Consider the following 17,871-nt stretch of genomic DNA (forward strand, 5'->3'; position numbering starts at 1 on the left):
TTGGTTGGGAGGCTTGCGTGTCTCAGCGATACAGATAGCCGTACCGTAGGTGCAACCACAACGGAGGGGTATCTGTTGAGAGGCCAGACAAACTTGTGGTTCCTGAAGAGGGGCAGCAGCCTTTTCAGTAGCTGCAGGACCAACAGTCTGGATGATTGACTGGTGTGACCTTGTTACACTAACCAAAACGGCCTTGCTGTGCTAGTACTGCGAACGACTGAAAGCAAGGGGAAACTACAGCCGTACAGCTTTACTGTATGGTTAAATGATGATGGCGTCCTTTTGCGTAAAATATTCCGGAGGTAAAATAGTCCCCCATTCGCATCTCCGGGCGAGGACGTTGTTATCAGGAGAAAGAAAACTGACGTTCTACGGATTGGAGCGTGGAATGTCAGATCCCTTAATCGGGCAGGTAGGTTAGAAAATTAAAAAAGGGAAATGAATAGGTTAATGTTAGATATAGTGGGAATTAGTGAAGTTCGGTGGCAGGAGGAACAAGACTTCTGGTCAGGTTACTACAGGGTTATAAACACAAAATAAAATAGGGGTAATGCAGGAGTAGGTTTATTAATGAATAGGAAAATAGGAATGCGGGTAAGCAACTACAAACAGAATAGTGAACGCGTTATTGTGGCCAAGATATATACGAATCCCACGCCTACTACTGTAGTACAAGTTCGTATGCCACCTACCTCCGCAGATGACGAAGAGATTGATGAAATGTATGATGCGATAAAAGAAATTATTCAGATAGTGAATGGAGACGAAAATTCAATTGTCATGGGTGACTGGAACTCGACAGTAGGAAAAGGAAGAGAAGGAAACGTAGTAGGTGAGTATGGAATGGGATTAAGGAATGAAACAGGAAGCCGCCTGGTAGAATTTTGCGCAGAGCATAATTTAATCATAGATAACACTTGGTTGAAGAATCATAGAAGAAGGATGTATACACGGAAGAAGCCAGGAGATACTGGAAGGTCTCAGGTAGATTATATAATGGTAAGACAGAGATTCAGGAATCAGGTTTTAAACTGTAAGACATTTCCAGGGGTAGATGTGGACTCTGACCACAATCTATTGGTTATGAACTGTAGATTAAAACTGAAGAAACTGCAAAAAAGTGGGAATTTGAGGAGATGGCACCTGGATAAACTGAAAGAACCTGAGGTTGTAGAGAGCTTCAGGGAGAGCATTAGGGAACGATTGACAAATGCAGGGGAAACAAGTACAGTAGAAGAAGAATGGGTAGCTTTGAGAGATGAAATAGTGAAGGTAGCAGAGGATCAAGTAGGTAAAAAGTCGAGGACTACTAGAAATCCTTGGGTAACAGAAGAGATATTGAATTTGATTGATGAAAGGCGAAAATATAAAAATGCATTAAATGAAGCAGGCAAAAAGGAATACAATCGTCTCATAAATGAGATCGACAGGAAATGCAAAATAGCTAAGAAGGGATGGCTAGAAGACTAGGAGTAAAATAGATACTGCCAACAAGAAAATTAAAGAGACCCTTGAAGAAAAGAGAACCACTTGCACTTGCATGATTATCAAGAGGTCAGATGGAAACCCAGTTCTAAGCAAAGAACGAAAAGCAGAAAGGTGGAAGGAGTATATAGAGGATCTATACAAGGGCGATGTTATTGAGGACAATATTATTGGAAATGGAAGAGGATGGAGATGAAGATGAAATGGGAAATATGATACTGCGTGAAGAGCTTGACACAGCACTGAAAGGCCTAAGTCGAAACAAGGCCCCGGTAGTACACAACATTCCATTAGAACTACTGACAGCCTTGGGAGAGCCATGCCTAACAAACCTCTACCATCTATTGAGCAAGATGTATGAGACAGACGAAACACCCTCAGACTTCAAGAAGAATATAATAATTCCAATCCCAAACAAAGCAGGTGTTGACAGATGGGAAAATTAAGGAACTATAAGTTTATTAAGCCACGGCTTCAAAATACTAACACGAATTCTTTACAGACTAATGGAAAAACTGGTAGAAGCCGACCTCGGGGAAGTTCAGTTTGGATTCCGTAGAAATATTGGAACACGGGAGGCAATACTGACCCTACGACTTACCTTCGAAGAAATATTAAGGAAAGGCAAACCTACGTTTCTAGCATTTGTAAACTTAGAGAAAGGTTTCGACAATGTTGACTGGAATACTCTAATTCTGAAGGTGGCAGGGGTAAAATACAGGGAGCGATAGGCTACTTACAATTTGTACAGATACCAGATGGCAGGTATAAGAGTCGAGGAACATGAAAGGGAAGCAGTGGTTGGGAAGGGAGTGAGACAGGGTTGTAATCTGTCCCCGATGTTATTCAATCTGTATATTGAGTATGCAGTAATGGAAACAAAAGAAAAATTTGGAGTAGGAATTAAAATCCATGGAGAAGAATTAAAGACTTTGAGGTTCGCCGATGACATTGTAATTCTGTCAGAGACATCAAAGGACTTGGAAGAGCAGTTGAACGGAGCGGACAGTCTCTTGAAAGGAGGATCTAAGATGAACGTCAACAGAAGCAAAACGAGGATAATGGAATGTAGTCGAATTAAATCGGGTGATGTTGCGGGAATTAGATTAGGAAATGAGAGGCGTAAAGTAGTAAATGTGTTTTGCTATCTGGGGAGCAAAATAACTGATGATGGTCGTAGTAGAGAGATATAAAATGCAGACTGTCAATCGCAAAGAAAGCGTTTCTGAAGAGGAGGAATTTGTTAACATCGAGTATAGATTTAAGTGTCAGGAAGTCGTTTCTGAAAGTATTTGTATGGAGTGTAGCCATGTATGGAAGTGAAACGTGGACGATAAATAGTTTAGAGAAGAAGAGAATAGAAGCTTTCGAAATGTGGTGCTACAGAAGAATGCTGAAGATTAGATGGGTAGATCACGTAACTAATGAGGAGGTACTGAAGAGGACTGGGAAGGAATTTGTGGCAAAACTTGCTTAGGAGACGGGATCAGTAGGTGCGGCACATTCTGAGGCATCAAGAGATCACAAATATAGTATTGGATGGCAGCGTGGAGGGTAAAAATTGTAGAGGGAGATCAAGAGATGAGTACCCTAAACAGATTCAGAAGGATGTAGGTTGCAGTATGTACTGGGAGATGAAGAAGGTTGCACAAGATAGAGTGGCATGGAGAGCTGCATCAAACCAGTCTTAGGGCTGAAGACAACAAGAACAACCACCTCAACGATAATGCTTTTGCAAGACTGAAAAAAAACTCAAAATCAATGAGTAATATTACACATCATGCAACAGGCGCACTAACGCACTGACTCAGTAAAGATATAGGAATTGCCTTTATTTGCGGAGTCAATCGTTAGGATAAGAAGGAAAAGACAATTAATCTCTCACAATTCTCGCAGACACGCATGAGAATCAAGTTTCTCTGAATATTAACGTACACCACGCTGGTGAAAAAGCAGGATAAAACACGACTGGCGCGAAAATGAAATATGCAGATACTTCTATTTAACTAAAAACTCTGTTATAGAGATTAGGCATTGTAGTATGAGCGTATTCTAGCGATTTACTGGATTGTAAACTTGATGCCCTCCACGACAGCTAAACCAGTTGCACAAATGTTTCTAGCAGTGCAAACCTGGAAGTAGCCAAATTCAGGTCAAAGGTTATATAAACAGTGTTTATCTGTAAACAATTGTATAAACTGCGTTATATGTATTTTTCTGACAAGAGAATAATAATAATTTCCAAACCAAATTTTGATGTTTAATTGTCAGATGTTAATGATGTATTATTGAATACATAATTCCAGATCACCACATTTCTGGGTGTAACTCTCTCCACCTTCACTTGACCACCAAATAAAGTAAATATGTAGAAAAGAAACTGTACCCTAAAGAGAGGATATTACGACTTTCGTTTTAGTCAGCCAGTAAGTAATCAGTTCTCGAATTTTCTTAAATGTTCCTTTCGATTTGATTCCACACCAAATAAAGAGTCGCTTAACACACAACTTGAGTCATGTTGAAGCCACTTGATGTCGTAGGATTGGTCGAATGGTACAAGTGTTTCAGACAAGGTTGCAGTAGCGACCAAAACATAGGAGACAACAACCATTACTGAAATGTTCCTTTCATTAATCTAGAACCAGTTATTTTGTAACGGGACGTACCTCCACACACACACATAACTCTAAGATTAATTGGCTCTGTCTACAGAAACTATGGTTTTGCAGAGACTTGTATGTTTGGCGTCATTCTTCGGTTAACGCGCAACACAGAAAGCACTTACCTGTACGATATTGAAGTCTGCAGAAGATACCCATCACACGTCTTGTTGGCTGTGGAATATCTAATATGTGCAGGTTCTGGCATATTTCTATGGTAAGGTCTATGTGAGAATAATTGGACGCCCCGCCCATCTTTGGCTCCACGCCGCTTACTGCTGGCTGCGAAGCGTAGGCTCCTTTCGACGTTACGTCCGCTTCTGCTTCAGTCGTGGGATCAGTTGTAGTATCTGTCGTTACGGGTACTGCCGTGAGGGGTCCAAATGATTTGGCAGGTAGAGTTGTGGGCGCTGTAGAGAAATGTGCGGAAATTAAGTGTGCCAACGAGAACAAAGTACAGCTGGAAACACTTGAAATGAGCGTCTCAGACATATGTTAAATGTAAATGCTATCTATAAATAGCAACTCCAGCTTACCATGACCTTGAACTGCCTGGTGTAGGGAATCACAAACCTATCACGTGTCGCCCATTATAACATCCACGATATATATATTTCTTTTATTACGAGTGGAATATGAACGTGTTGATAATATTCATTCAATTATGTAGCTAATTCTCAAAAAGATGATAATTATGTAAAACAGAGACAATATTTGTCTCACATTCTTTGTTAATCTATATCATTCTTTTCTTTTGTTTTGTACCCTTTTGTCATCTTCTTCTGATGTACATCGTCGATTCAAGACGCGAATCGATTTGAGGTCTGTTAAATGAAAAACATTTAATATAAAATTATTGTACTTTTATATTCATTTGCTGGTAAAAACAAATAGAGCCAAATGCGTTAAAACTATTTATGATTAATTATTGAAAATTCGCTTCCTGTTTTAATTATAATTTTATATTAATTGTTTTATCATAGCTACAAGAAGCGCAGCCATTGTTAGTTGCGATTATATAGCAACTTCGTCTGTACTTCTAGTTGAAAATAGCATGGGTTTGTGTTAATCTAATTTTGAAAACAATTTAATAATTTTTTTATTGGTGGCATCAATTTAAATGATTTAAATTATTTACTGGGAAAATGAAAATCTTAATTAAAAAAGAAATCCTCTGTCTTTTTTTGGCCTCCATCTTAACTTTTATTACAGCGGCAAATTTAAATTACTTGAAACTGCAAACTTTCAATATTCCGATGTGTAAGAAATAAATGTGCACCGGTAGTACCAAACTCTATTTATAAAAGAAAAAATTAATCGAACCAGACAGCATTTTCTAAGAACAGTGCTGATGGTATTTATTGTTGAACAAGATTTCATTGCTGATGTATGTGGCCAAAATTAAACTAGGCACGAATCACGGAGAAAAATATTTCTGGTACCATACGTCAGTGTTGTGTGCGCGTGGCATTCTGAGGTTCCCTTTCATGATCAATTTGCTAAGAATAATTAAGTCCATCGAAGACAAAAATTATAAAAGCTTTGATGTACGATCTGTAATTTTAGTGATATGAACACAGCTTACAGTCAACATTATTACACTACGTCAGGTGGAATTCTTGTGCCATTTGAACAAAATAATTATCCGGGAGAAGTTGTAGTTTGAACAATGCATTATATATTTGTATAATATTGTCAGTATCACTTACAAAAATCAAATCAATGCAACTGCTAAAAAAGAAAAATAGAGTGAATTCAAACCGCAGAATACCATAGAGTATCGTATCATCCATATTCATTGCACTTGTCGATGTTGATGATACACAAAATCATCCACACGATGCATGACATCATAAGCCGCATCTACCTTGTTTATAATATATTTATACACGCTTTGCATAAAAATGGCAATATGTTAACACAGTTACGAAACTAGCGCTACTATAATTCGCACTAGCTACACTAAGAAACAAAATTATAGGGTCACTTTTCCGAAACCCCGTAATTCTCACCCATTGCGAGGGTTAAGACTGAAATTTGGCTTTACGGACAATCTTGCTCTGTAATGGTGCAAGAGCACGGTGCTTTGCGGCGACAACCTCTGGCTCGCCGACACTTAAAACAGCCAGGTATCAACAAATGCGGGAAAAAAGGCCAGACCTCGGAATTTCGTGTGATGTGTAGGGTTGATTAATGATGTCACATTATCACCATGTTGCACCACAATTCCACCCAAAGACACCGTGGACATGTCACATGATCGGAAGGTCGTCACAACCCGTTCTACCCACATTTCTACCCTTGTCTTGACGCCTCTGCCGTTGAGGTCACCACCTCGGTAGGAAAAATTGAAAACATGTGCTTTTCTTATTAACGACCGAGATAAACATTCCAGACATGTTGCCGCTAAGAAATGGCTCGAAAAGGCCGCAGTGTGTTAGGTCAAAGGGCGTCAATGTAACCACCACTTTCCCTGTGGCGTTGATTCCCACACATTTCGCCTTCAGCAATGGCAGTTCGCAGTGCTATGAGCAACAGGAAGCCGTTCTTCAGAATCTATCACAGCACTGACACTCTGGGGAGTCTCAACCCTTCCCTAAGGACAGTGTTTGGCTGCATCACCATCGAACGTGCTCACGCAGCGTGACTTTCGGGTTTGCCCTCGTGTACAGGTAAACCCACTAGGGACCGTTTAAAACCATTTCACGAGATCCGAACGTGATCCGAAGCAGCTAAGAAGGAGACGGCACGACCGTGGGATCGGGGATTTGTCCGCAATTTTGTGTGGTGAAAGATGACCCCTAACACCTCACGTGGGTAAAATATTAGGACGGACTACCCGGGAAGGGAAAAATTGCTCCGATGTTTCTTAGGTGCTGTATGAGTATAAAATGCAGGTAACCTGCGGAACCGCCGTCTGGCCTCGGTGTTTAGGGCTCGGATTCTTATGCCAGAGGTCTCGTGTTCGATTCCTCCTGTGGAACTTTTTCTTCTTCTATTTCATTTTCTTTGGTTATTCCACCAGTTATTCAGAAAGTTTCCCAAACCTACGTTATCTTTAACAAATTAGTTACATTATTGAATAAAAATTATGTTCTTTTTGTCCAACAACACAATTCATGGCGGTGGGTTTTCCATTTTTCATTGTGAAGTATATGAGGAAAAAACATTGCCTTTTTAATCATAGTAACAAAGTCGATTTGGACACATTCAATTTTTATACATATAATAATTATAAACAAGAACCACAGTGGTAATTATCGTAAAAACAAACAAAGCAATAATTTTTGCGACATCTTGCGCAACTTAAAAGCAGATTTTTTAGAATCAGAGGGCGTTTGCGATAAATCTGTACAAAAACATGCCCCATTAGCGTTTACGAAAATGTTTCGAGTTTCTGTCAATTTTGAGGGGCAATGTGCAGTAAAGGTCCTGTAATTCGAGCTAATTAGGGCTGAGGCTAGCCCGAATTACAAAAAATTCAGATAATATGGAAAATCACTAAATCAATGGGTAAACCGCGAATAAATGTTTAATGAGCACAATGATGATTAAAAAATTTAAGAAAGAGTAGTATATTACATACCTGCGTTATCCGTACATATATGAGCACACATTTAGTGTCTCCTCCTTTATTTCAGACCATGAATCAATCAGTTATCCAGTAAATTACGTCTTTTATCGTACAGTTTTTACTAGACAACCAACTACAGAGCAAACAACAATCGTCAGCCAATGTTGTAAAATGCGTTCCGTTTTGTTACTTAGGCGTACCGCATTCTAACGACCACTATTGCTGAATACGCACAGCAATAGGAGTTACAATGAGAACTGTGTAACTGATTGTCAGGCCCTCCCAATTAGTCAATGGTCGACAAAGAAAGAGCAAGAGCACTCCTCGAAAGTTAATATATCTGTGGTTCCGTAATGGGAATCCACTAACAGTCTGAGACCATGGTTATTTCTGTGCATTTTGAACGAAAAGCCTAACTGGGACAGTTTCACCTGTATCGCACTTGGAAAATTTGTAATAAAGTTCAAAATGTAACAAGTTCGAAAGTGCGTAAAACGAACACGCAGATAACGTACACACATCAAAAAAAGGTTTGCATCATGTCGGTTCCGAGAGTTCTGGAACCTGTACAGAGAATTGGAACAGAGATCAACGTAAACATCATTTCCGCCCTTATTCCTCATGACAACCACACATTGCATGTTGTACCACCATACAGTGAGACCTTCAGGGCTGGTGGTCCAGACTGCTGTACACGCCGGTACCACTAATACCCAGTAGCACGTCCTCTTGCACTTATGCATTCCTGTATTCGTCATGGCATACTATCCATAAGTTCATCAAGGCGCTGATGGTCCAGATTGTCCCATTCCTCAACGGCGATTCGGTGTAGATTCCTCAGAGAGGTTGGTAGGTTACGTCGTTCATACACAGCCCTTTTCAATCTATCCCAGGCATGTTCGATAGGGTCCATGTCTGGAGAACATGCTGGCCACTCTAGTCGAGCGATGTAATTATCCTGAAAGAAGTCATCCACAAGATGTGTGCGATGAGGGCGCGAGGTGTCGTCCATGAAGACGAATGCGTCGCCAATATGCTGCCGATGTGGTTGCACTATCGATCGGACAATGGCATTCCCGTATCGTACAGCCGTTACGGCGCCTTCGTTGACCACCAGCGGCGTACGTCGGCCCCACGTAATGCCACCCCAAAACAGCAGGGAATATCCACATTGCTGCACTCCTGTGGCTGGATGAAAAGCATTATACAACATGGTGGCGTTCCTCCGAGCCATAATCCGTAGGTAACGGTAATCCACTGCAGTAGTAGCCCTTGGGCAGCCTGATCGAGGCATGTCATCGACAGTTCGTGCCTTTCCTGTCTCTCTGAATCTCCTCCAAGTCCGAACAGCATCACTGTGGTACACTCCGAGACGCCTGGACACTTCCCTTGTTGAGAGCCCTTCCTGGCACAAAGTGACAATGCAGACGCGATCGAACCGCTGTATTGACCGTCTAGGCATGGTTGAACTACAGACAACACGAGGCGTGTATCTCCTTCCTGGTGGAATGACTGGAACTGATGGGCTGTCGGACCCCCTCAGTCTAGTAGGCGGTGCTCATCTTTGGTCGGGTTTAGTGACGTCTCTGAACAGTCAAAGGGACTGTGTCTGTGATACAATATCCACAGTAAACGTCTATCTTCATGAGTTCTGGGAACCGGGCTGATGCAAATGTTCTTTTGATGTTTGTATAAAAACGAGTTTTTACTCAAGTTTTACCTAAAATCTTAACTTTCTTACGACCAACTTGAATTACACAGAACCTCAACAACGGGGTTCGACTTATAGGAGTTCTGCTGCATTTATAAATTAAACTCCATCACATCTTTTTTCTGTTAAACTCAGGAACCATTGTAGAGGTTTAGATAAAATTTTAACTTATAAGTACTCTCATTCACGAGGGAGGTTTAAGGATTTTGAAACTCGCGACAAACAAACGCGAACGCCGCGCCGACAAATGAGCAGCCACGAAGCGCAGCGCCTATGATGCACGGGTAACATTTTTAGGATTTTGCATTCGGTCAGTCCCAGCCAGAAAGTAGTGTGTGCTGCTTAAACAGTTTAATTTATCTGAATTTGATGATATTCTGTTACTTGACGCTGTTTTCTGATTTTCAATTATAACTCTACACAGTGTCCCGTAAACAATATTACGGCTACGTAGACACGTTGCATCACCGTATATTTTCACAAGGGAAATTCCCTATCGCACTCCTCTCACATTTTGTGGTAAGATGGCCCAGTGGACAGACCGTAAAGAACTCAATCAAAACATATCTACTGGAATGTGAAAAAGAAAGCGAAATAGAAACAGTGAAAGGTCCAACAATAAGAAATACAATGTAGAGCAGTCGGTAAAAGAAATGGTGCCGTGGTTAAAGGGCTACAGTGGTGGAGCGCGGTACGGATGAGCTGTGCCAATTTCTTTTTCTTTTATTTCGCTGTCTGCTCCATTCAAATTTGTGTCTGTGTCGTGGTGTAACGTCCGTTTGGAACAACAGGTTGCAGTATAGGAAGCTGTAATGACTTGGTTCTGCACTACTACTCTATTGGCAGCGAAAGGAAGATGTTTTCGAGTGCGAACCACAAAACTCTTGATGACAAGGAGAGAAGTCAACGGAATCCTCCACCGAAAAACACGTCAGTTGTGTCTTACACAGTGTTAATGTCAGTGCGTATGTCACATAATAGGAATCTCTTATCGACGCACTTAATTTTGGGGACGGTAAGTGAGTGAGATATACCTCCGTGCCCGATATAGGTGTTCGTATCAATGTTAATGTGATCACTCCCAAGGAAATGACGATAACAAACCATTTGCAACACAAACTGCAACAAATGAATGCAACAGTTTCACAATCACATGGTTTTCTGTGGTGTCGAAACGACATGTTTTAACGGGTTTGAAATTGCGTTCCGTTCTGGAAGTTTTAACTCTTGATTTCCTTTGTTACAACATACGTTGTAGTTCACATACGTTTATATATTGTTTTCATTTCTGTGACACGTCTATGTGGTATCTTGTCTGCTCTCACTATTTTCCACATTTCCTTGTGACGGTAACGTATTGTTAACACATGACTCATACTCCATAACCAATGAATGATACTACTGGTCATTAAAATTGCTACACCACGAAGATGATGTGTAACAGATGCGAAATGTAACCGACAGGAGGAAGATGCTGTGATATGCAAATGATTAGCTTTTCAGAGCATTCACATAAGGTTGGCGCCGGTGGCGACACCTACAACGTGCTGACTTGAGGAAAGTTTCCAACTGATTTCTCATACACAAACGGCAGTTGACTGGCGTTGCGTGGTAAAACGTTGTTGTGATGCCCCGTGTAAGGAGGAGAAATGTGTACCATTACGTTTCCGACTTTGATAAAGTTCGGATTGTAGCCTATCGCGATTGCGGTTTATCATATCGCGACATTGCTGCTCGCGTTGGTCGAGATCCAATGACTGTTAGCAGAATATGGAGTTGGTGAGTTCAGGAGGGTAATATGGAACGCCATGCTGGATCCCAACGGCCTCGTACCACTAACAGTCGAGATGACAGGCATCTTATCCGCAAGACCGTAACGGATCGTGCAGCCACGTCTCGATCACTGAGTCAACAGATGGGGACATTTGCAAGACAACAGATATCTGCACGAATATTTCGACGACGTTTGCAGCAGCATGGACTATCAGCTCGGAGACCATTGCTGCGGTTACCCTTGACGCCTTGACGCTGCATCACAGACAGGAGCGCCTACGATGGTGTACTCAACGACGAACCTGGGTGCACGAATGGCAAAACGTCATTTTTTCTCATGAATCCAGGTTCTGTATCATGATGGTCGAATCCGTGTTTGGCGATACCGTGGTGAACGCACATTGGAAGCGTGTATTCGTCATCGCAATACTGACGTATCACACGGCGTAATGGTATGGCGTGCCATTGGTTACACGTCTCGGTCACCTCTTGTTCGCATTGACGGCACTTTGAACAGTGGACGTTACATTTTAGATGTGCGCCGACACGTGGTTCTACCCTTCATTCGATCCCTGCGAAACCCTACGTTTCAGCAGGATAATGTACGACTGCAAGTTGTAGGTCGTGTACGGGCCTTTGTGGATACAGAAAATGTTCGACGGCTGCCCTGGCCAGCACATTCTCCAGACCTCTCACCAATTGAAAACGTCTAGTCAATGGTGGCCGGGCAACTGGCTCGTCACAATACGCCAGTCACTACTCTTGATGAACTGTGGTATCATGTTGAAGCTGCGTGTGCAGCCGTACCTGCACACACCATCCAAGCTCTGTTTGACTCAATGCGCAGGCGTATCAAGGCTGTTATTACGGCCAGAGGCGGTTGTTCTGGGTACTGATTTCTCAGGATCTATGCACCCAAATTGCGTAAAAATGAAATCAAATGTCAGTTCTAGTATAATATATTTGTCCAATGAATACCCGTTTATCATCTGCATTTCTTCTTGGTGTAGCAATTTTAACGGCCAGTAGTGTATTACACCTGCCAAGACTACAGGAAGAGAAAAAGCAGTTCAATGACTGGACGGACAGTTCATAATGCGGCGAAAAAAATGAGGCAAGGGAGTTTTTAACACGGCTCACCCGCTTGGCAGTCCCACACCATGACCACATACCCACGACGCTGTTGTTGTTGTTTCGAGGTGCTCTTTGTAGCACTTCTTGTTCCAACCTTCACTGTTTCTATTTTGCTTCATTTTCATAGTCCAGTACACCGTCTTCCTGTTTACATGCTTGATCAGTGTTCAATTTTTGACGGGCTTTCCACTGGGTCATATTATCACTAAATCTGAGAGGGATGCGATGGGGAGTTTCCCTCATTAGTGGCACCTGTGCGAATCCGGGGTGGACCGTTTGGGCGAATATAAGAGATTGGGCCACGTACAGAATCAATACTCGAATGAAGTAGAAATGGAAAAAAAACAACAAATATTTCTGTTAGGATGCACCGTTCTCCATGCCCTGTACAATGCCTTCCGGGGAATAGATGAAGATGTAGAAGGATTAAACTCGTATGCAATCTGCGTACCTGTTTTACCCAAGTTGCTGCAGATATCTGATAAATATACTCGAACCAGTTTGTTGTCTATATGCTTCCGATGCTTGCACCATTCTGTGAGTTTCTTCAGGTTCAGTGCTTCAGCAGAGGGGTGCTGTCGTTCCGCCAGTCTCGCTTCGGCACGCAATGCTTTACCAGACTCGCCAGTAGCGGTGACGTCAAGTACGGGCGTCACTTCCGTGGCAGTTGCCATCTCTTTTCCTGCAAGCATACAAGAGTCCAACTTTAGCAGACTGTATACTCGTATCGGGTACTTCATTTACGACATATTCAAATACCATAGTTTACGAGCTGCAAGAACATGCTGAAGACAAGGTTTTTACAAACTAGAGTTTACGACCGGTTGGGGCAAAAGTACATAGTTACAGGTAGTAACTATAAGGCTGTCTCTACTTAAATCTTAGTTAGTAGGTTTGTTGTTTAAACAAAAAGCCTTCGACAACGTAGACTGGAGTACACTTTATGAACTTCTGAATATATCAGAGGTATAATAGAGAGATCGAAAGGTTTTCTGTGACTTCTACAGAAAACATGATACAATTATTAGACTCGAAGAAAATGAATGGGCATCAGTAATTGCGAAAGGAGTGAAATAAGGTTGTTGCTAAATCTGTATGTTGACGAAACAGTAAACGATTCTAAGGAGGGGTCCAGAACATCAATTACACTTCATCGAAAACAAACACAATCACGTTGACCGATGTCTTTATAATTCTATCCTAGACGCAAGGGAATAAGAAGTTCTGTTTAACAGAATAGGGAGTGTATTCAAAAGAGGTAACAAAACAAATATCATCAAAAGTAAAACAAAATAAATAGTACTCGAATAAAATTTTGCAATGCTCAGGAAATTATATTAGGAAATGAGACACTGTTAAAAATAGATAATTGTCCACAAGGCAATGAACAATGCAGAATGGCAATCGCGAAAGATGCTATTCCGATTAAGTGAAATATATCGACATGTAATGAAACTTGAGTGTTAAAAAGAGTCTTTTTAAGGTATTATTGTGGAATGTGGCTTTTTACAGAAGTGAAACAAAAGCGATAATCAGTGCTGAAATGAAGAGAATAAAGCTTTTGAAATGTGGTGCTACAGAAGAACGTTGAAAAGTACTTTGGCAGATAGTATAACTACTTGATAGGACACATCGTGAGGTTTTAAGGACTCGTCAATATAGTTATGAGAAAAGTGAAAGCGTAAAAATTGTAGAGGGAGACCAAGGCTATGGTAAGTAGGTTGTAGTTTTTTATGCATTACTGAGGCATGTTCACGGTGCACTAGCTTGAAGAGCTGCATTAACTTGTGTTCGGACTGAAAAAGGAGCCACAACAGGTAGTGGCACTGACGGTCTTGGGTATGTTGGTATTAAGATGAGCGCTAAGACAAAGAATGAGCAAAAAGAAGAAAAAGTTGGGTAATAATAGCAACTGGATTATTCAGAGGGCGAGAGGAGGGTGGGCGGTCATTACTTATTTAGCGTGACGGAGTGTGATATCCAATATCATCATCATCAGTTATCTCCTATATTAGCAGGTCCTTTGCCTCTCCATTTTCTGTGATCCATTGCTTCCTTCTTAAGGCTGCTGTATGTTGTACCGTCCATAATGTCATCCAGTATCTGGAATCTCTTCCTTCCTCGCTGTTTTTATCAGTCCGTCATTCTTTCTTAATATATGCCCAATCCAATTTCTTTTTCTTCTCTTTATCACATCTAGTAACTGTCTTTTCTCTCCCATTCTTCTCAGTACCTCTTCATTTTTTACTCTGTCCATCCAACTTATTCTTTCCATCCTCCGCCATGTCCATATCTCAAAAGCCTCCAGCCTTTCTCTGTCTTTCTTCGTCATAGTCCATGTTTCAGCGCCATGTAGAACACTCCATACAAGACATTATATGAGTCTCTTCCTGAGTTATCTGTCCAGACCGCTGCAGAAAATTCTCCTCTTCTTATAAAACGCCTCTTTTGCCATTGCTATCCTTGTTTCAATATCTGTGGTGCACTTCCAGTCTATCCTGCTTCCTAGATACTTAAAATTTTGCACCTCTTCTGGTATTTTTCCATTCAGAATAATTTTGATTTCCTTATTTCCTCCTAGTGCCAATACCTTTGTTAATTTTCACTCCATATTTTTTTCCGTTAGTTTCAATGGTGTCCACCAAATCCTGTAATTCTTTTTCCCCTGTGGCTAGAAGGACCATGTCATCAGCAAACCTCAAACACCCTACCCTTCTTCCTCCAATTTCTACGGCTTTGTCATCTAATGAGAATTAGTCAATCATGTTTTCCAAGTAGAGGTTGAAAAGAGTAGGTGATAGACAGCATCCTTGTCTTACTCCTTTTCCTAGTCCTATCCAGTTTGCACTTTCTCTTCTCACTTTAACTGAAACCTTTTGATTAAGATATAATGAGTTTACAAGTCTTCGGGTTTCCAGTCCACTCTCTTTTCCCTCATTATTGTCGCCTGCTTGTCCCAAACCACATTGACAAATTCATTTTCTAGGTCGATGAAGCACATATATAGGTCTCTTTCTTTTTCAGTATACATTTCTCCCAAGAGTCGTAGGAGCCCTATTGCATATCTGGTGCCCGTATTCCGTCTAAAGCCAAACTGCTCCTTGCCTAGATTCTCCTTCATTACTTTTTCAAGTCTTTTATTAATTATTCTTAACATCACTTTGGCTATATGTGAAATGAGTCTGATTGTCCTGTGCTCGCTGCATTTGTTGGTTCCTTGTTTTTTCGGTAATGGAATCATTACTGTTGCCAAATAGTCCTCAGGCCATTCACCACTGTCATATATTTTATTACATAATCACAATATTTCTCTTATCCCATCTTGGTTCAAGCATTTTATTATTTCTCCCGGTATCGTATCTGTACCTACCGCTTTCCCATTTTTCATTGCAGCTACGGCAGAGTTTACTCCTTCCATTATGATGGTTGGTCCTTTCTCGTCATCACTTACACTGTTGTGTGATTCAAGTTCCAGAGTTTCTGGTTTGTTTTTTGTGTCATATAGCTCTTTTAGATATTCTTCCCATCGATGGACGACATCGTCACGATCTTTGTACACTACCTCTTCGTCTTTACTCAAAATTTCCATTGTAGCACTTCCTGCTCTTTCTTGTTCCCCTGTCATAGTCTTTACATTGTTGTATAGTAAGTCGTATCTTCCCTCCCCGTCCAGTTCTTCAATTTCATCACATTCCTCTTTTAGCCATTTTTTCCTAGCCTGCTCTGTTTCTCTTCGCAGTTCATTATTTAACCTTCGGTATATCTTTCTTGCATCTTCAGTGCTCTTGTTTTTCAATTTTCTTCTCTCCTCCATCTTGTAAATCATTTCTTGTGTGACTCATGGTTTTTTGACCTTTTCCCTTTTACGTATCCTATATTTTGCTATCGTGCTTTAATGATTCCTTCTTTCTGCATATTCCAGTACTCGTTGGCATTATCAGGTGGTTCTTCGTCTCGTAATGTGTTTAGAAATTCCCGAGACAGCATCTCTGTAATTTGTTCTTTGTTGGATCTTATCTTCTCTAGATTCCACTTCTTCACCATGGTCGCCTTCGTAAGTTTTTTCATTCGTATTTCTATTCCTGCCATAAGTAAGTTGTGGTCACTATTAATATCTGCACCTGGTAAACTGTGCACCTTCTTGATTCCATTCCTGTGTCTTCCTTCTACCAGTATAAAATCGATTTGGTTTCTGTATTTATCCCCTGGTGATTTCCAGTGTAGAGCCTCCTCTGTGGTTCTTGAACCATGTGTTTGCCGCTATCAGCTGCCTTTCCCTGCAGAAGTCAATTAGCCATTCACCTCTATCATTTCTCTTTCCAAGACCATGACTGCCTCCTATTTTCCCCTCTTTCCGTTTTCTCACAATATATCCAATACAGCGGAATGTAAAATAAGTTTTGGTGTTGCTTCGACTGATAACATAACCAACTGTGACAAAGCAAAGCACTCATATTGCTATCTCGTCGTGCGTCTGGAAATTTTAGGATATTCTCACAATTTCACATCCACACATTCACACTGTTCTTTTCGTTCACTGGTAACTTAGAACGTGATGTGTCCACAGGGAAGGCACGAACTAGAAGTATGCCACATAACTGGCACGTGTAGTGCTGGAATGCAGGCAAAGTTTAATATTCTACTTTTCACAGATCGAAGTACATGAAAGGAAAGCAGCAATTGCGAAGGCAGTGAAATAGAGTAGTAGCCTAGGAACGTTGCTCAATCGTTCTTTGATGAATCAGTAACGGACAGTACGGAAGTGGGGCTGTTTGGTCTAGGGAGCAGCGCTTCAGTGTCGTGATATTTACGGATTCCCATCACGTTGAAAGATTACTGTCACGACATGGTTCTCAAGTTCCGTTCAAGCATCCCGATAATTCCGTGAATATGGTGCCACTCGCAGTTGCTGAAAGTGACTATACCAAAGTTCGGACGTTCAACCGCCCGCCGCAGGCTGATGACAACTTTCTAAACGATGTATTGGCTCCTTATGGTAACGTGAAAAAAGTCCGTCGCGAACGTTGGTTTACACAACAGGGATTACAGTGTAACAGTGGAACTCGTTCCGTGGAAGTGCATGTCAAACGCAATATTCCATCACATTTACAAGTGTGTGGTTACCGCGTGCGTGTCATGTATACTGGTCAAGACGGAGTCTGCTTTCTGTGCAATGAAAGAGGACCATTCGGTCTACTTTCTCGCAGAGTATTTTTGAATTTAATCCTTCATTAGTGCAGCGTCGCTAATTGACAGTTGCTGATTCTGTTCCTTCCACTCCACTCTGCTTAATCCTATTGACCCCAGGATAGAACCTGTAACTGTGACATACAAGCGACGTCGCACTCAAGATGGTGAGGGTCAGGATTTGGCTGTACCCTCTGCCCCAACCTCCACCACATCGATTGTGACCCCTGCTTCTCTTGATGCTACGGTACCTTTCGTCTGTGGTACGGTGAGTGGCGAGGAAGTTATCTCTAAAATCCCTCCTGTTTGCGAAGTGGCTTCTTCTCAGCTGCCTGTGTGTGGAGACG

The 17,871-nt window shown here is 41.4% G+C and overlaps 1 protein-coding gene across 5 annotated transcripts in view; it reads right to left on the minus strand.

The window, feature by feature from the left end:
* Positions 1-17,871, minus strand: part of LOC124606762 — a 180,753-nt gene that overhangs the window by 138,825 nt on the left and 24,057 nt on the right. For all 5 annotated transcript variants that reach the window (XR_006978721.1, XM_047138815.1, XM_047138816.1 and 2 more), the window contains exons 2-3: positions 12,789-13,019; positions 4,271-4,555 (exon numbers count right to left, since the gene is read on the minus strand). Coding sequence is in view for 4 of the 5 variants with exons in the window: in XM_047138815.1 (XP_046994771.1) it covers positions 4,271-4,555; positions 12,789-13,019 (516 nt within the window). In the remaining variant the exon portion in view is untranslated. The remainder of the gene's footprint in view (positions 1-4,270; positions 4,556-12,788; positions 13,020-17,871) is intronic.

The sequence above is a fragment of the Schistocerca americana genome, chromosome 3 (genome assembly GCF_021461395.2).
Source record: "Schistocerca americana isolate TAMUIC-IGC-003095 chromosome 3, iqSchAmer2.1, whole genome shotgun sequence".
NCBI lineage: Eukaryota > Metazoa > Arthropoda > Insecta > Orthoptera > Acrididae > Schistocerca > Schistocerca americana.